General features: G+C 47.0%; 1 protein-coding gene across 3 annotated transcripts in view; it reads right to left on the reverse strand.

The window, feature by feature from the left end:
- Positions 1-17,537, reverse strand: part of SH3D21 (SH3 domain containing 21) — a 228,756-nt gene that overhangs the window by 85,344 nt on the left and 125,875 nt on the right. For all 3 annotated transcript variants that reach the window (XM_063954398.1, XM_063954394.1, XM_063954397.1), the window contains exon 12: positions 12,409-12,523. In XM_063954398.1, coding sequence (XP_063810468.1) covers positions 12,409-12,523 — 115 coding nt within the window. The remainder of the gene's footprint in view (positions 1-12,408; positions 12,524-17,537) is intronic.

A 17,537-nucleotide genomic window follows, 5' to 3' on the forward strand; every position in this document is an offset into this window, starting at 1 on the left:
CCGTGGTTTTTTTTTCTTTCTTTATACATACATACTAGTTACGAGTATACTATCTCTTTATCAACCAGTCTATATATTAGCAGCAGACACAGTACAGTGCGGTAGTTCACGGCTGTGGCTACCTCTGTGTCGGCACTCGGCAGCCCGTCCATAATTGTATATACCACCTAACCGTGGTTTTTTTTTCTTTCTTTATACATACATACTAGTTACGAGTATACTATCTCTTTATCAACCAGTCTATATATTAGCAGCAGACACAGTACAGTGCGGTAGTTCACGGCTGTGGCTACCTCTGTGTCGGCACTCGGCAGCCCGTCCATAATTGTATATACCACCTAACCGTGGTTTTTTTTTCTTTCTTTATACATACATACTAGTTACGAGTATACTATCTCTTTATCAACCAGTCTATATATTAGCAGCAGACACAGTACAGTGCGGTAGTTCACGGCTGTGGCTACCTCTGTGTCGGCACTCGGCAGCCCGTCCATAATTGTATATACCACCTAACTGTGGTTTTTTTTTCTTTCTTTATACATACATACTAGTTACGAGTATACTATCTCTTTATCAACCAGTCTATATATTAGCAGCAGACACAGTACAGTGCGGTAGTTCACGGCTGTGGCTACCTCTGTGTCGGCACTCGGCAGCCCGTCCATAATTGTATACTAGTATCCAATCCATCCATCTCCATTGTTTACCTGAGGTGCCTTTTAGTTGTGCCTATTAAAATATGGAGAACAAAAATGTTGAGGTTCCAAAATTAGGGAAAGATCAAGATCCACTTCCACCTCGTGCTGAAGCTGCTGCCACTAGTCATGGCCGAGACGATGAAATGCCAGCAACGTCGTCTGCCAAGGCCGATGCCCAATGGCATAGTACAGAGCATGTCAAAACCAAAACACCAAATATCAGTAAAAAAAGGACTCCAAAACCTAAAATAAAATTGTCGGAGGAGAAGCGTAAACTTGCCAATATGCCATTTACCACACGGAGTGGCAAGGAACGGCTGAGGCCCTGGCCTATGTTCATGGCTAGTGGTTCAGCTTCACATGAGGATGGAAGCACTCAGCCTCTCGCTAGAAAACTGAAAAGACTCAAGCTGGCAAAAGCACCGCAAAGAACTGTGCGTTCTTTGAAATCCCAAATCCACAAGGAGAGTCCAATTGTGTCGGTTGCGATGCCTGACCTTCCCAACACTGGACGTGAAGAGCATGCACCTTCCACCATTTGCACGCCCCCTGCAAGTGCTGGAAGGAGCACCCGCAGTCCAGTTCCTGATAGTCAGATTGAAGATGTCAGTGTTGAAGTACACCAGGATGAGGAGGATATGGGTGTTGCTGGCGCTGGGGAGGAAATTGACCAGGAGGATTCTGATGGTGAGGTGGTTTGTTTAAGTCAGGCACCCGGGGAGACACCTGTTGTCCGTGGGAGGAATATGGCCGTTGACATGCCAAAAATCAGCTCTTCGGTGTGGAGGTATTTCACCAGAAATGCGGACAACAGGTGTCAAGCCGTGTGTTCCCTTTGTCAAGCTGTAATAAGTAGGGGTAAGGACGTTAACCACCTCGGAACATCCTCCCTTATACGTCACCTGCAGCGCATTCATAATAAGTCAGTGACAAGTTCAAAAACTTTGGGTGACAGCGGAAGCAGTCCACTGACCAGTAAATCCCTTCCTCTTGTAACCAAGCTCACGCAAACCACCCCACCAACTCCCTCAGTGTCAATTTCCTCCTTCCCCAGGAATGCCAATAGTCCTGCAGGCCATGTCACTGGCAAGTCTGACGAGTCCTCTCCTGCCTGGGATTCCTCCGATGCATCCTTGCGTGTAACGCCTACTGCTGCTGGCGCTGCTGTTGTTGCCGCTGGGAGTCGATGGTCATCCCAGAGGGGAAGTCGTAAGCCCACTTGTACTACTTCCAGTAAGCAATTGACTGTTCAACAGTCCTTTGCGAGGAAGATGAAATATCACAGCAGTCATCCTACTGCAAAGCGGATAACTGAGTCCTTGACAACTATGTTGGTGTTAGACGTGCGTCCGGTATCCGCCGTTAGTTCACAGGGAACTAGACAATTTATTGAGGCAGTGTGCCCCCGTTACCAAATACCATCTAGGTTCCACTTCTCTAGGCAGGCGATACCGAGAATGTACACGGACGTCAGAAAAAGACTCACCAGTCTCCTAAAAAATGCAGTTGTACCCAATGTCCACTTAACCACGGACATGTGGACAAGTGGAGCAGGGCAGAGTCAGGACTATATGACTGTGACAGCCCACTGGGTAGATGTATGGACTCCCGCCGCAAGAACAGCAGCGGCGGCACCAGTAGCAGCATCTCGCAAACGCCAACTCTTTCCTAGGCAGGCTACGCTTTGTATCACCGGTTTCCAGAATACGCACACAGCTGAAAACCTCTTACGGCAACTGAGGAAGATCATCGCGGAATGGCTTACCCCAATTGGACTCTCCTGTGGATTTGTGGCATCGGACAACGCCAGCAATATTGTGTGTGCATTAAATATGGGCAAATTCCAGCACGTCCCATGTTTTGCACATACCTTGAATTTGGTGGTGCAGAATTTTTTAAAAAACGACAGGGGCGTGCAAGAGATGCTGTCGGTGGCCAGAAGAATTGCGGGACACTTTCGGCGTACAGGCACCACGTACAGAAAACTGGAGCACCACCAAAAACTACTGAACCTGCCCTGCCATCATCTGAAGCAAGAAGTGGTAACGAGGTGGAATTCAACCCTCTATATGCTTCAGAGGTTGGAGGAGCAGCAAAAGGCCATTCAAGCCTATACAATTGAGCACGATATAGTAGGTGGAATGCACCTGTCTCAAGTGCAGTGGAGAATGATTTCAACGTTGTGCAAGGTTCTGATGCCCTTTGAACTTGCCACACGTGAAGTCAGTTCAGACACTGCCAGCCTGAGTCAGGTCATTCCCCTCATCAGGCTTTTGCAGAAGAAGCTGGAGGCATTGAAGAAGGAGCTAAAAGGGAGCGATTCCGCTAGGCATGTGGGACTTGTGGATGGAGCCCTTAATTCGCTTAACAAGGATTCACGGGTGGTCAATCTGTTGAAATCAGAGCACTACATTTTGGCCACCGTGCTCGATGCTAGATTTAAAGCCTACCTTGGATCTCTCTTTCCGGCAGACACAGGTCTGCTGGGGTTGAAAGACCTGCTGGTGACAAAATTGTCAAGTCAAGCGGAACGCGACCTGTCAACATCTCCTCCTTCACATTCTCCCGCAACTGGGGGTGCGAGGAAAAGGCTCAGAATTCCGAGCCCACCCGCTGGCGGTGATGCAGGGCAGTCTGGAGCGACTGCTGATGCTGACATCTGGTCCGGACTGAAGGACCTGACAACGATTACGGACATGTCGTCTACTGTCACTGCATATGATTCTCTCAACATTGATAGAATGGTGGAGGATTATATGAGTGACCGCATCCAAGTAGGCACGTCACACAGTCCGTACTTATACTGGCAGGAAAAAGAGGCAATTTGGAGGCCCTTGCACAAACTGGCTTTATTCTACCTAAGTTGCCCTCCCACAAGTGTGTACTCCGAAAGAGTGTTTAGTGCCGCCGCTCACCTTGTCAGCAATCGGCGTACGAGGTTACATCCAGAAAATGTGGAGAAGATGATGTTCATTAAAATGAATTATAATCAATTCCTCCGCGGAGACATTGACCAGCAGCAATTGCCTCCACAAAGTACACAGGGAGCTGAGATGGTGGATTCCAGTGGGGACGAATTGATAATCTGTGAGGAGGGGGATGTACACGGTGATATATCGGAGGGTGAAGATGAGGTGGACATCTTGCCTCTGTAGAGCCAGTTTGTGCAAGGAGAGATTAATTGCTTCTTTTTTGGGGGGGGTCCAAACCAACCCGTCATATCAGTCACAGTCGTGTGGCAGACCCTGTCACTGAAATGATGGGTTGGTTAAAGTGTGCATGTCCTGTTTTGTTTATACAACATAAGGGTGGGTGGGAGGGCCCAAGGACAATTCCATCTTGCACCTCTTTTTTCTTTTCTTTTTCTTTGCATCATGTGCTGATTGGGGAGGGTTTTTTTGGAAGGGACATCCTGCGTGACACTGCAGTGCCACTCCTAGATGGGCCCGGTGTTTGTGTCGGCCACTAGGGTCGCTAATCTTACTCACACAGTCAGCTACCTCATTGCGCCTCTTTTTTTCTTTGCGTCATGTGCTGTTTGGGGAGGGTTTTTTGGAAGGGACATCCTGCGTGACACTGCAGTGCCACTCCTAGATGGGCCCGGTGTTTGTGTCGGCCACTAGGGTCGCTAATCTTACTCACACAGCTACCTCATTGCGCCTCTTTTTTTCTTTGCGTCATGTGCTGTTTGGGGAGGGTTTTTTGGAAGGGACATCCTGCGTGACACTGCAGTGCCACTCCTAGATGGGCCCGGTGTTTGTGTCGGCCACTAGGGTCGCTAATCTTACTCACACAGCTACCTCATTGCGCCTCTTTTTTTCTTTGCGTCATGTGCTGTTTGGGGAGGGTTTTTTGGAAGGGACATCCTGCGTGACACTGCAGTGCCACTCCTAGATGGGCCAGGTGTTTGTGTCGGCCACTAGGGTCGCTTAGCTTAGTCACACAGCGACCTCATTGCGCCTCTTTTTTTCTTTGCGTCATGTGCTGTTTGGGGGGTGTTTTTTGGAAGGGCCATCCTGCGTGACACTGCAGTGCCACTCCTAGATGGGCCAGGTGTTTGTGTCGGCCACTTGGGTCGCTGAGCTTAGTCATCCAGCGACCTCGGTGCAAATTTTAGGACTAAAAATAATATTGTGAGGTGTGAGGTGTTCAGAATAGACTGAAAATGAGTGGAAATTATGGTTATTGAGGTTAATAATACTTTGGGATCAAAATGACCCCCAAATTCTATGATTTAAGCTGTTTTTTAGGGTTTTTTGAAAAAAACACCCGAATCCAAAACACACCCGAATCCGACAAAAAAAATTCGGTGAGGTTTTGCCAAAACGCGTTCGAACCCAAAACACGGCCGCGGAACCGAACCCAAAACCAAAACACAAAACCCGAAAAATTTCAGGCGCTCATCTCTAGTATTCATCCAAGGGTTCTAATGGAGCTTCACTCTGAACTGGCAAAACCGCTATCTTTGATCTTTAAGGATTCAGTTATATCAGGTATGGTTCCCAAAGACTGGCGTATAGCGGAAGTAGTGCCTATATTCAAAAAGGGAAGTAAAGCTGAACCAGGTAATTATAGAACAGTTAGTCTTACATCTATAGTGGGGAAAGTATTGGAAGGTATTCTAAGAGATAGTATTCAGAAGTTCCTTGAAACCAATAAGGTCATTAAAAGGAATCAACATGGGTTTATGAAGGACAGATCCTGTCAAACCAACTTACTTGGCTTTTATGAAACAGTAAGCGCAAACCTAGATCAGGGTAAAGACGTGGATGTAATCTTTTTAGACTTTGCCAAAGCGTTCGATACTGTACCACACATGAGACTTATCTACAAGCTACAAGAATCAGGGCTAGGAAGCACAATATGCACTTGGGTCAAAAATTGGTTAGATAATAGGAAGCAGCACGTTGTGGTTAATGGATCTTTTTCAACTTGGACTGAAGTGCTAAGTGGTGTGCCACAAGGCTCAGTATTAGGACCGCTATTGTTCAATATTTTCATTAACGACCTAACAGAAGGTCTAGAGAGCATGGTGTAAATTTTTGCAGATGATACCAAATTGTGTAAGGCTATAAATACAGAGGAGGATGCCGAGTCTCTTCAGAACGACTTAGTTAAATTAGAAGCATGGACAGCCAAATGGAGAATGCGCTTCAACACAGACAAGTGTAAGGTAATGCACTGTGGTAACAAGAACATAAATTACACCTACCTACTAAATGGGGTAAAATTAGGGGATTCTGAACTGGAAAAGGACTTCGGTGTCCTCATAGATAGCAAGCTAAGCAGTAGTACCCAAAGTAGGACTGCAGCAAAGAAGGCTAATAAGATACTAGCATGCATAAAACGGGGTATTGATGCTAGGGACGAGAGTATTATACTCCCGTTATATAAATCACTAGTGAGGCCACACCTTGAATACTGTGTACAATTCTGGGCACCGTACTACAAAAAGGATATCCTGGAGCTTGAAAAGGTACAGAGGAGGGTGACCAAACTAATTAAGGGCATGGAGACGATGGAATACAAGGAAAGGCTTGAAAGACTAGGCATGTTTACATTGGAAAAGCGGAGACTAAGAGGGGATATGATCAACATCTACAAATATATAAGGGGACAATACACAGAGCTTGCGCGGGACCTGTTTTTGGTTAGATCAACACAGAGGACTCGTGGACACTCGCTCAGGTTAGAGGAGAGGAGATTCCGCACAATACGGCGTAAAGGCTTTTTCACGGTAAGGACAATACATGTTTGGAATTCTCTGCCCGAGGGAGTTGTAATGGCGGAATCTGTCAACACCTTTAAGAATGGGTTAGATAAGTTCCTAATGGATAAGGATATCCAGGGGTATGGTGCATAGTCATGCATTATCTCCTACAGTAGCGGATCTTGCCACGGGCAAGCAGTACTTTTGCCTGGGGCGCCGCCTTCCGGAGGGCGCAGGGCGCCTTCCGGAGGGCGCCGCACCAGGGCAAGATCCGCTGCTGCAGTGTGTGCCCCCCGGCCCCCGCTGTCGCCCTGCTGCCGCTAGCCGCTGGGAAGGGAAACTAGACGCGTACGCGTCTAGTTTCCCTTCGTGGAGAGGTCCTTTACTGTGCGGTGCGCGATGACGTCATCGCGCACCGCACGGCCAAGGTCCTCTCCACGAAGGGAACTAGACGCTAAGCGTCTAGTTTCTCTTCGTTGAAAGGACCTTTGATGTGCGGTGCGCGATGACGTCATCGCGCACCGCGCATCATTCCAGTCTGTACAGGGGGCGCAAATGACCACGCCCCCTGTATGAAGCCACGCCCCCCCCCCCCCCAATGCCGCCCGGGGCGCCAGAAGCCCTGGAACCGGCCCTGATCTCCTATATAATAGCCCTGTGATTCTGTGCCTGGGTCTCTAACGCTGGGCGTGGCTAGGAGCTCTCATTGGGTTAGTGGCAGATCTATCACACCCAGTCCACAGCCGATTGGGCGAGAAACACCCTCCCACACAGGTTACATCCAATGGGTGGCTCTGCCCTTTGCTGCTGTGTTTTCACAGAGCAGGATTAGCAATGGGACTGATGGAGCTGCAGCTCCAGTCCCACACCCCAAAATAGGCCCACTGCATCTGCAGCAACATACCCTCCAACAATTTACACATAAACATTGATACACATTCGTAAAGGGGGCGTGGCCACGGGTACAGCGCCGTGACCACGCCCCTTTTCCTATACTTTTAATGGAAGCTTGGAGAGTCAAAAAAACGTACAGACCATAAAAAAAAGGGATTGTACCTGCCAAAAAGGTGCAGTTGGAGGGTATGCCACTGCATCTGCAGCAAGTCTCCGCACTGTAGATAGGGGAAAAAACATCCTTTTACCGCAGCATCCTATGGGGGTCATTCTGAGTTGTTCGCTAGCTGCATTCGTTCGCTGTGCAGCGATCAGACAAAAACTCGGCACTTCTGCGCATGCGTATGCAGCGCAATGCGCACATGCGGCGTACTATTACAACGAACGATGTAGTTTTCACAGGGTCTAGCGATGCTTTTCAGTCGCACAGGCAGCCGCAGAGTGATTGACAGGAAGAAGGCGTTTATGGGTGTCAACTGACCGTTTTCAGGGAGTGTTCAGAAAAAGCCGGCCGAACGCAGGGCGTGTTCATGACGTCAAATCAGGAACTGAATGGTCTGAAGTGATCGCAAGCGCCGAGTAGGTCTGAAGCTACTCTGAAACTGCACAAAATATTTTTGTACCCGCTCTCCGATCCCTTCGTTCGCACTTCTGCTAAGCTAAAATACACTCCCAGTGGGCGGCGGCATAGCGTTTGCACGGCTGCTAAAAACTGCTAGCGAGCGAACAACTTGGAATGACCACCAAAGTCTTGCTGCCAGTCCACCTGCCCCCTCCGGCATCAACAATCCCCACTCCCTAGCCGCCCCGCAGGTGGAACAAAAACTGCTGCGGCCACCGGCATAGATGTATATGAAAGCGGCACAGCGGAAGCCTTTCATAGGCCTCCCTGCGCCGCATACTCTCTGAGCCCCGGAGCCTCCTCTGTGCGTGAAGTCACAGAAGTGCCTCCCTGCCACAGCCACGCCCAGATACCCAGATGCCCAGACTCCGCAACACAGAACCTGGCCTGCCGGCCCGGAAGCCCCGATATGGTTAATGTAATGGATACAGAGGGTAATATCGCGGAGGGTAATGTATGGACGCTGAATTAATGTAAAAGGTGACAGTGCTGTGTAGTGCAATGGGTGTGCAGTCAGGGCCGTTGCTAGACTGTTCGCCGGCCCCCTGCAAACTATAAATTTGCACCCTCGCATACTTTACAAACGCACAGCGCACATAATTACCCCTGTAGTAGTGACGCTTACACATTTAATGCCCCCTGAACCAGTGACGCTTACACATGTCACGCCCCCCCTGTACCAGTGACGCTTACACAAGTAATGCCCCCTGTAGCAGTGACGCTTACACACGTAATGCCCCCTCTACCAGTGACGCTTACACACATTATGCAGCAGTCACACATACACACACAACAGACACATATATACACACATACTGTACATACATTACACACACACACAGTCACACATATATACAGTATACACAGACACTGTATATACACACACATTCACTCTCTTTCCAGACACTTATCTAATGAAGTCTAGCTGGCCGAAGCTGTAGCAGCTCATCCTCCTGCTGCAGCATGGTCCCATGTAGCTCTGCCCACTTTGCCTCCCTCCCGGCCACTGAATGTCACATAGGGGAGGGGAGGGGGTAGAGGAGGTTTTGTGCTGATGGCGCCGAGGGGGAGAGGAGGCTTTTTGCTGCCGGCGCCGAGGGGGAGAAAAGGTTTTGTGCTTCCGGCGCCGCTGCATGTGTGACACCAGCCGGCGGCAGCAGCAGCAGCAGGGATAGCAGCAGAAGCTCAGCACAGGGATGCAGAGCAGGGAGAACTCCTCTCCTTCCTTGTGCCCCCCTGCACTGCATCCCTTTGCTGAGCGCCTGACCTGTGTGCAGTGTCACTGACACGGCACAGCACAGCACTCTCACCTTTTACATTGATTCAGCCAGTCACTCAGTTCTGCCAGCCAGTCTCTATTGTTAGCACCAGTGTCCCAACGCGCCATATTACAGGGAAGTAGACACACTAAATAAACTACAGCTCCCAGAAGCCCTTAGCGCGAAAGCATTCCGGCCCTTAGGGCTGCTGGGAGCTGTAGTTTATTGCGTACATCTTCTTCCCTGTAATGCGGCGCATTGGGACACCGGTGCTAACAATAGTGACTGGCTGCTGTGCGAGTCTCCGGTACAGCCACTGCCAAAGGGAGGACAGCAGCTTAGCTGCTGACAGGAGGAGAAGCAGGATAACCATTACTCACCCCTCCACCACTCACAGTACTCCGGCCCCATCCGTGCCACCCACACGCACCTCCTCCAGCACCCACGGTAGCTCCGGGCCCCCTCCCCCATCTGCAGCAACCTCTCCCCCGCCCCTCTCACTGCATCCGCCCCTCCCCCACCCGGGGCACCCCCGCAACTGCTCCTCCCCCACCTGCAGTGCTCCGGACCACCCGTGGCACCCACGCACCCTCCCCCACCTGTGGCACCACTGTATCAGCCCCTCCCCCACCTGCATCACCACTGCAACCGCCCCTCCCGCGGCACCCCAGGGTCCCCTCTGCATCTTCCCCGCACCCACCACTCCCCCAACCACAGCACCTACTAGGTGATTCACCAGGCCCTGCGTACGCTGTTCACGCCGTTGTAAGGGGCTTCGACCCCTTAACCATTGCACGCCCTGTGTCCGTGCACTATTTAGCCACTCACACAATTATGATTGGATGTAATACTCCACATAATAAAAATATTGTACGCCACAAGGGAGTGCAAGGGTTAAGGGGGCGAAGCCCCTTACGACGGTGTGAAGAGCGGCGCGATGAATCACCTAGTAGTTACTATAAATAGGGATAAAATGTAACGGCTGACAGCAGCATCAGTCAGAAATTTTAGTCAAATCATCATGCATAGGAGACCACAAATAGGTTGAACTCGATGGACAATTGTCTTTTTTCAACCTCAGATACTATGTTACTATGTTACTATGTATATATGGGATGGTGCGGTAGTAGGATCCCAAGACTGATAGAGGCACCAATGAGAGAGCACCGAAAGAGTATGATAATGGTAGTCTTGTATATAACAAGGGATGTAAACTAAAGATGGGTGAATCTGCTATCTGTGTTAGGCAGGAATGAACCTGGATCTCCGATGAGAGTTCACCAAATAAGGGGAGTATTGGAAAATATTGAGACCAGTGTGCACAAGGAAGTATTGAATAAGAAAAATATGTTCAATAGATGAGAATGGAGTTTGGAATAGTCAGTCTCAGCAAGTAGCAATATGTTGCAATATCACCTTATAAATAAAGAAGGATACAACTATTTGCAACAAAGATGAGTTTTTAAGCCATTCTCACCACAGTATTGCTGCGGATGGTATTGCTATCTTGTACTCATTATTGTATCACACCCAATTAGTTTCACTAATTACCCAATTATACAGTGCACACATAGCTCTAATCACAGGTACTGAATTAAGTGCATTACAACCAATGGTTTTATTTGATTCAACTGGAGCCTGGTGCGAGATTCACTCTGGACAATTGATGGGTCAGAAAAGCATGCTAGATTCTAGCCTAGAAAAAACATTATTGGGCTGCGTTTTGTATATAGATCAGAATACTCCATGTGTACCAACAAAAATACCTCCGCAGATATACTTGTGTTATCAAATATAATGTTGTATAATAACAGTAATAGCATCCATCCTAATAGTTGAACAATAATATAGTACAAAAAATTCACTCTGTAGTGTAGGTATATACCACAAAAAGCTGACCCCAACACACACTGCAATGACCTGGCTGGCTACTGAAATCTAACTGCAACACACACTGAAACTGCCTGGCTTGCAAACAATTAGTAGATATATTGTATATTGGCCGGCACTAGCCCCTGGATCCTGGGGCAGTGCCTGTACGTTGTGTCGGGATAATGCTGTTCTGCAGTGCGGAAAGGAATTGGAAGCCAGAGGAGTTAACGGGCAAAAAATGCTCCGAAGTTCCTCCGGCTGTTACCTGGATCCTTGTCAGGGATCAGATGCTGCTATTACGGTGTTCCTTAGCTCTGGTGGGCTGGTGGCTGGTCAACCCCCTTTTGTAAGTGAACAAGCCCGCTTGTCAGGTGAAACGTTTTCCAATCCAGCCACCAGCCCACCTGGTGTCTCTAATATCTCTATTTATCCTTTTTCACATATTTGGGTAATGTGGCACTGTGAGCTACATGACCTCTTAATGGTAATATAATAAAAATTATGTTTTATTAGTGTTCAAACATATTTACACCTGATATTTACCAATCCTTAAGAGTGCGCCCACACTAGAGTCTTCTTTTCTCTACCATAGTTACTTACACATAAGTAATGTGACAGCACTTTTGCACATACTGAACCATTCCAGTTCAAGAATAATCTAGGGTTCAATAAAACCGAAGGCCTCTCCCACCAAGCACTGATGAGGTCACTGGGTCATCATCTGATATTGGTCACACATTAACACACACTCCATGAATAATTGTAAAACTGATTAGCACTCTAACATATGGCAAGATAAAAAGTAAATGCAAAAAATGTCTATGGATGAATCACATCCATAGACATTTTTTGCATTTACTTTTTATATTAAAAGATAAATACTTATTTAGGGGTTAAATATGGAAATAGTCACAAAGGTTCTGTTTTGGCAATATAATTCCTAATCTATATATTCAGCAGAATGTATTTAATCGCTTAATGGACATCACATGCGACTTTGCCAGGCAAGTGGTTAATACACGTTTTTGCTGCAGCTTCTCAATCTTCAGTGGGCTGGGTATATTGAGTCCCATTTCCTACGCCGCATCAAATTGCCGACATAGAAGCTATTTTGGCTCAGTCCACATTTCATGAAAAAAAAATTCTGACGCCTCAGGGTGGAGCAGTCATATGAGGAGAACACATATTGCAAAGATAAAGAAGCTGCAATAAAGGTTAGTGGAAGAGTGTAGATAGTAAATAATTGGATGTAAGAAAGTTTATACTGAGATAGATCATATTGAAATAATTAGTCATTAATAATTAATATCACCTGCCCCTTGTAAGCATACACTCCCCGTAATCTCATCTTACTTGTTGGCAGGACTGGCATTGGCTTTGGTCTTATGTGGCACTGGTGGGGGTGGTGCTGTTTTCTTTGGCTGATGGGTCACTTTAGGAGCAGGCTCTACCTTGGTCTCACTTTGCTCTGAAACAAGGTTTATAGTGAATATATTAAGTTTTCAATAGACTTTGCACATAGCGATGTCTTCAAGCATTCAAAGTTATAAGCTTCAACAGAAAGCAGAGCCACTATGTGATCTTAATGGGATCAGTACTAATTGCCGCCGGTCGGAATCCCGGCGGTCGAAATACCGACGCCGGAATCCTGACCACACAATCCCGACAGGGGTGGTGAGCGGAACGAAGCCCCTTGCGGGCTCGCTTCGCTCGCCACGCTGCGGGCACGGTGCCTCGCTACGCTCGGCACACTATTATATTCTCCCTCTATGGGTGTCGTGGACACCCACGGAGGGAGAATATGTCGGGATTGTGGCGGTCGGGATTCCGGCGTCGGTATTTCGACCGCCGGGATTCCGTCCGGCGGCATCCTGACCGCATCCCATCTTAATATATGTCAAAAACGGTATACAAATAAAGTGAATAGTATATATGGAATAACTGGAGTGTTTACTTTTAACTAAATAGATCAGAGGTTCAGAGGTGCCGTGGCTCCCTGGGGTGCCTCGAGACACTTGCAGGGGTGCCCTGGGTTGGTGGTCCAGGACCAATTCAAATTATTCATGGTCAATATAATAGGCAAAACCAGTGCTGGTGGCTGCCAGTCATAAAATATGTGGCCAAACAGAAGCAAATCTTGTCCCTCACCACACAACTGACCCTAAGGATGACATATAAACGCAATCTACTTAATGTAATATTTCTTTCTAAATTTCTCAATTAGAAATTTTTGGCCTACTGAAATAGATCCATCATGCTTACTGTAGTGTTAAGAGGGTGGATCTTTTTTAATACTGCAGACACAGGGGTAAATTTACTAAAGCTTCTAAACCAGAGAATTGGTGATGTTGCCCATAGCAACCAATCAGATGCTTTCTATCATTTTCTAAAAGGCAATAGAAAAATAATAGAGAGCATCTGATTGGTTGCTACATCACCAATTCTCTGGTTTAGAAGCTTAGGTAAATTTACCCCACAGTGTGATTGACAACTTGGCAGACTTTCCTGCTGTGCATTAGACTCAAACATTAGCGGATTCAAACAAATATAGATGCAGAGTTGAACGTACAGTAAGCCTATTTGCAGAGTATACCTTGCTCTGTTCTAGCTCTGGAACTCAGCATATGCAAGTTTACAATGCAAAGTACAGCGAGGAAGTCTCAACATACAGTCACCGCGAGCTAAGCAGTCATGGCCATAAGCGTAAGTACCCGTTTAAGGATTAATATTTTGTATCTAGTATATGGTAAGTATAAGTGCACACAGATGACAGTGACTGGTAGAAAACCAAATGTACACATAAATGCGACCATACCAGAAGATGAGTACAATCCTGTATGTAGGCAAATATAAATACTTTCTTCTATGCATGCACTGCAGGAGCACATGCACCTGATTCAGTGGCAGATCCAAGGGGAAGGCGATCAGAGCAGCCCCCACCCCAGTAACACACAGCTCCCTGCCAGGTGCTGCTATGACCACTGCGGGCCAGAGTTCTGCATTATTCCCTCCCCCAGCACTGTGAGACACCACCATTGGTGAGGGGTATGGTTCGCTAGGTTGACAGTAAAAAGGTCAACACAAACAAAAGGTCGACATGAAAATGACACATAAAAAGGTCAACAAGAGGGTTTAGGGTTTTTGAGGTGTCAATATTTAACTTTTAGCACATAGACCCCTATTTAGTGTACCATGTACCCGGCACAGGTTACCGATCCCAATCATAGTCCACGTGGATGACAAAGGGGTTTATATACTAAGCCTTGGATGGAGATAAAGTCGCTGGAGATAAAGTACCAGCCAATCGGCTCCTAACTAATTTTTCAAACACAGCCTGTGACATGGCAGTTAAGAGCCGATTGGCTGGTGCTTTATCTCCAGCGACTTTATCTCCATCTAAGGCTTAGTAAATAGACCCCAAAGTATGAAAAAGTTCTAAAAATGAAGAAAGAAAAAAAAGCTCATGTCGACCATATGCTGTGTCAACCATTGTCATACAGACATTCTGACCATGTCGATCTAATGCATGTAAACCTATTGACTGTCAACTAGAGATGAGCGGGTTCGGTTCCTCGGAATCCGAACCCGCCCGAACTTCAGCTTTTTTTACACGGATCCGAGCGACTCGGATCTTCCCGCCTTGCTCGGTTAACCCGAGCGCGCCCAAACGTCATCATGACGCTGTCGGATTCTCGCGAGGCTCGGATTCTATCGCGAGACTCGGATTCTATATAAGGAGCCGCGCGTCGCCGCCATTTTCACACGTGCATTGAGATTGATAGGGAGAGGACGTGGCTGGCGTCCTCTCCATTTAGATTAGAAGAGAGAGAGTGAGATTGAGACAGAGACACTTGATTTACTGGAGCTTAGGAGTACTAGAGAGTGCAGAGTTTACTAGTGACTGACCACTGACCAGTGACCACCAGTGCAGTTTTATTTAATATAATCCGTTCTCTGCCTGAAAAAAACGATACACAGTGACTCAGTCACATACCATATCTGTGCTCAGCCCAGTGTGCTGCATCATCTATGTATAATATCTGACTGTGCTCACACAGCTTAATTGTGGGGGAGACTGGGGAGCAGTTATAGGTTATAGCAGGAGCCAGGAGTACATATTATTAAAATTAAACAGTGCACACTTTTGCTGCAGGAGTGCCACTGCCAGTGTGACTGACCAGTGACCTGACCACACTGACCACCAGTATAGTATACTATATTGTGATTGCCTGAAAAAGTTAAACACTCGTCGTGTGACTTGTGTGGTGTTTTTTTATTCTATAAAAAACTCATTCTGCTGACAGACAGTGTCCAGCAGGTCCGTCATTATATAATATATACCTGTCCGGCTGCAGTAGTGATATATATATATTTTTTATATCATTATTTATCATCCAGTCGCAGCAGACACAGTACGGTAGTTCACGGCTGTAGCTACCTCTGTGTCGGCACTCGGCAGTCCATCCATAATTGTATACCACCTACCCGTGGGTTTTTTTTTCTTTCTTCTTTATACATACTACATCTCATTATCATCCAGTCTATATTAGCAGCAGACACAGTACAGTACGGTAGTCCACGGCTGTAGCTACCTCTGTGTCGGCACTCGGCAGTCCATCCATAATTGTATACCACCTACCCGTGGTTTTTTTTTCTTTCTTCTTTATACATACTACATCTCATTATCAACCAGTCTATATTAGCAGCAGACACAGTACAGTACGGTAGTCCACGGCTGTAGCTACCTCTGTGTCGGCACTCGGCAGTCCGTCCATAATTGTATACCACCTACCCGTGGTTTTTTTTTCTTTCTTCTTTATACATACTACATCTCATTATCATCCAGTCTATATTAGCAGCAGACACAGTACAGTACGGTAGTCCACGGCTGTAGCTACCTCTGTGTCGGCACTCGGCAGTCCATCCATAATTGTATACCACCTACCCGTGGTTTTTTTTTTCTTCTTTATACATACTACATCTCATTATCATCCAGTCTATATTAGCAGCAGACACAGTACAGTACGGTAGTCCACGGCTGTAGCTACCTCTGTGTCGGCACTCGGCAGTCCATCCATAATTGTATACCACCTACCCGTGGTTTTTTTTTCTTTCTTCTTTATACATACTACATCTCATTATCATCCAGTCTATATTAGCAGCAGACACAGTACAGTACGGTAGTCCACGGCTGTAGCTACCTCTGTGTCGGCACTCGGCAGTCCGTCCATAATTGTATACCACCTACCCGTGGTTTTTTTTTCTTTCTTCTTTATACATACTACATCTCATTATCATCCAGTCTATATTAGCAGCAGACACAGTACAGTACGGTAGTCCACGGCTGTAGCTACCTCTGTGTCGGCACTCGGCAGTCCATCCATAATTGTATACCACCTACCCGTGGTTTTTTTTTCTTTCTTCTTTATACATACTACATCTCATTATCATCCAGTCTATATTAGCAGCAGACACAGTACAGTACGGTAGTCCATGGCTGTAGCTACCTCTGTGTCGGCACTCGGCAGTCCATCCATAATTGTATACCACCTACCCGTGGTTTTTTTTTCTTTCTTCTTTATACATACTACATCTCATTATCAACCAGTCTATATTAGCAGCAGACACAGTACAGTACGGTAGTCCACGGCTGTAGCTACCTCTGTGTCGGCACTCGGCAGTCCATCCATAATTGTATACCACCTACCCGTGGTTTTTTTTTCTTTCTTCTTTATACATACTACATCTCATTATCAACCAGTCTATATTAGCAGCAGACACAGTACAGTACGGTAGTCCACGGCTGTAGCTACCTCTGTGTCGGCACTCGGCAGTCCATCCATAATTGTATACTAGTATCCATCCATCTCCATTGTTTACCTGAGGTGCCTTTTAGTTGTGCCTATTAAAATATGGAGAACAAAAATGTTGAGGTTCCAAAATTAGGGAAAGATCAAGATCCACTTCCACCTCGTGCTGAAGCTGCTGCCACTAGTCATGGCCGAGACGATGAAATGCCAGCAACGTCGTCTGCCAAGGCCGATGCCCAATGTCATAGTACAGAGCATGTCAAATCCAAAACACCAAATATCAGTAAAAAAAGGACTCCAAAACCTAAAATAAAATTGTCGGAGGAGAAGCGTAAACTTGCCAATATGCCATTTACCACACGGAGTGGCAAGGAACGGCTGAGGCCCTGGCCTATGTTCATGGCTAGTGGTTCAGCTTCACATGAGGATGGAAGCACTCAGCCTCTCGCTAGAAAAATGAAAAGACTCAAGCTGGAAAAAGCACAGCAAAGAACTGTGCGTTCTTCGAAATCCCAAATCCACAAGGAGAGTCCAATTGTGTCGGTTGCGATGCCTGACCTTCCCAACGCTGGACGTGAAGAGCATGCGCCTTCCACCATTTGCACGCCCCCTGCAAGTGCTGGAAGGAGCACCCGCAGTACAGTTCCTGATAGTCAGATTGAAGATGTCAGT

Source organism: Pseudophryne corroboree, chromosome 2 (genome assembly GCF_028390025.1).
Source record: "Pseudophryne corroboree isolate aPseCor3 chromosome 2, aPseCor3.hap2, whole genome shotgun sequence".
Taxonomy (NCBI): Eukaryota; Metazoa; Chordata; class Amphibia; order Anura; family Myobatrachidae; genus Pseudophryne; species Pseudophryne corroboree.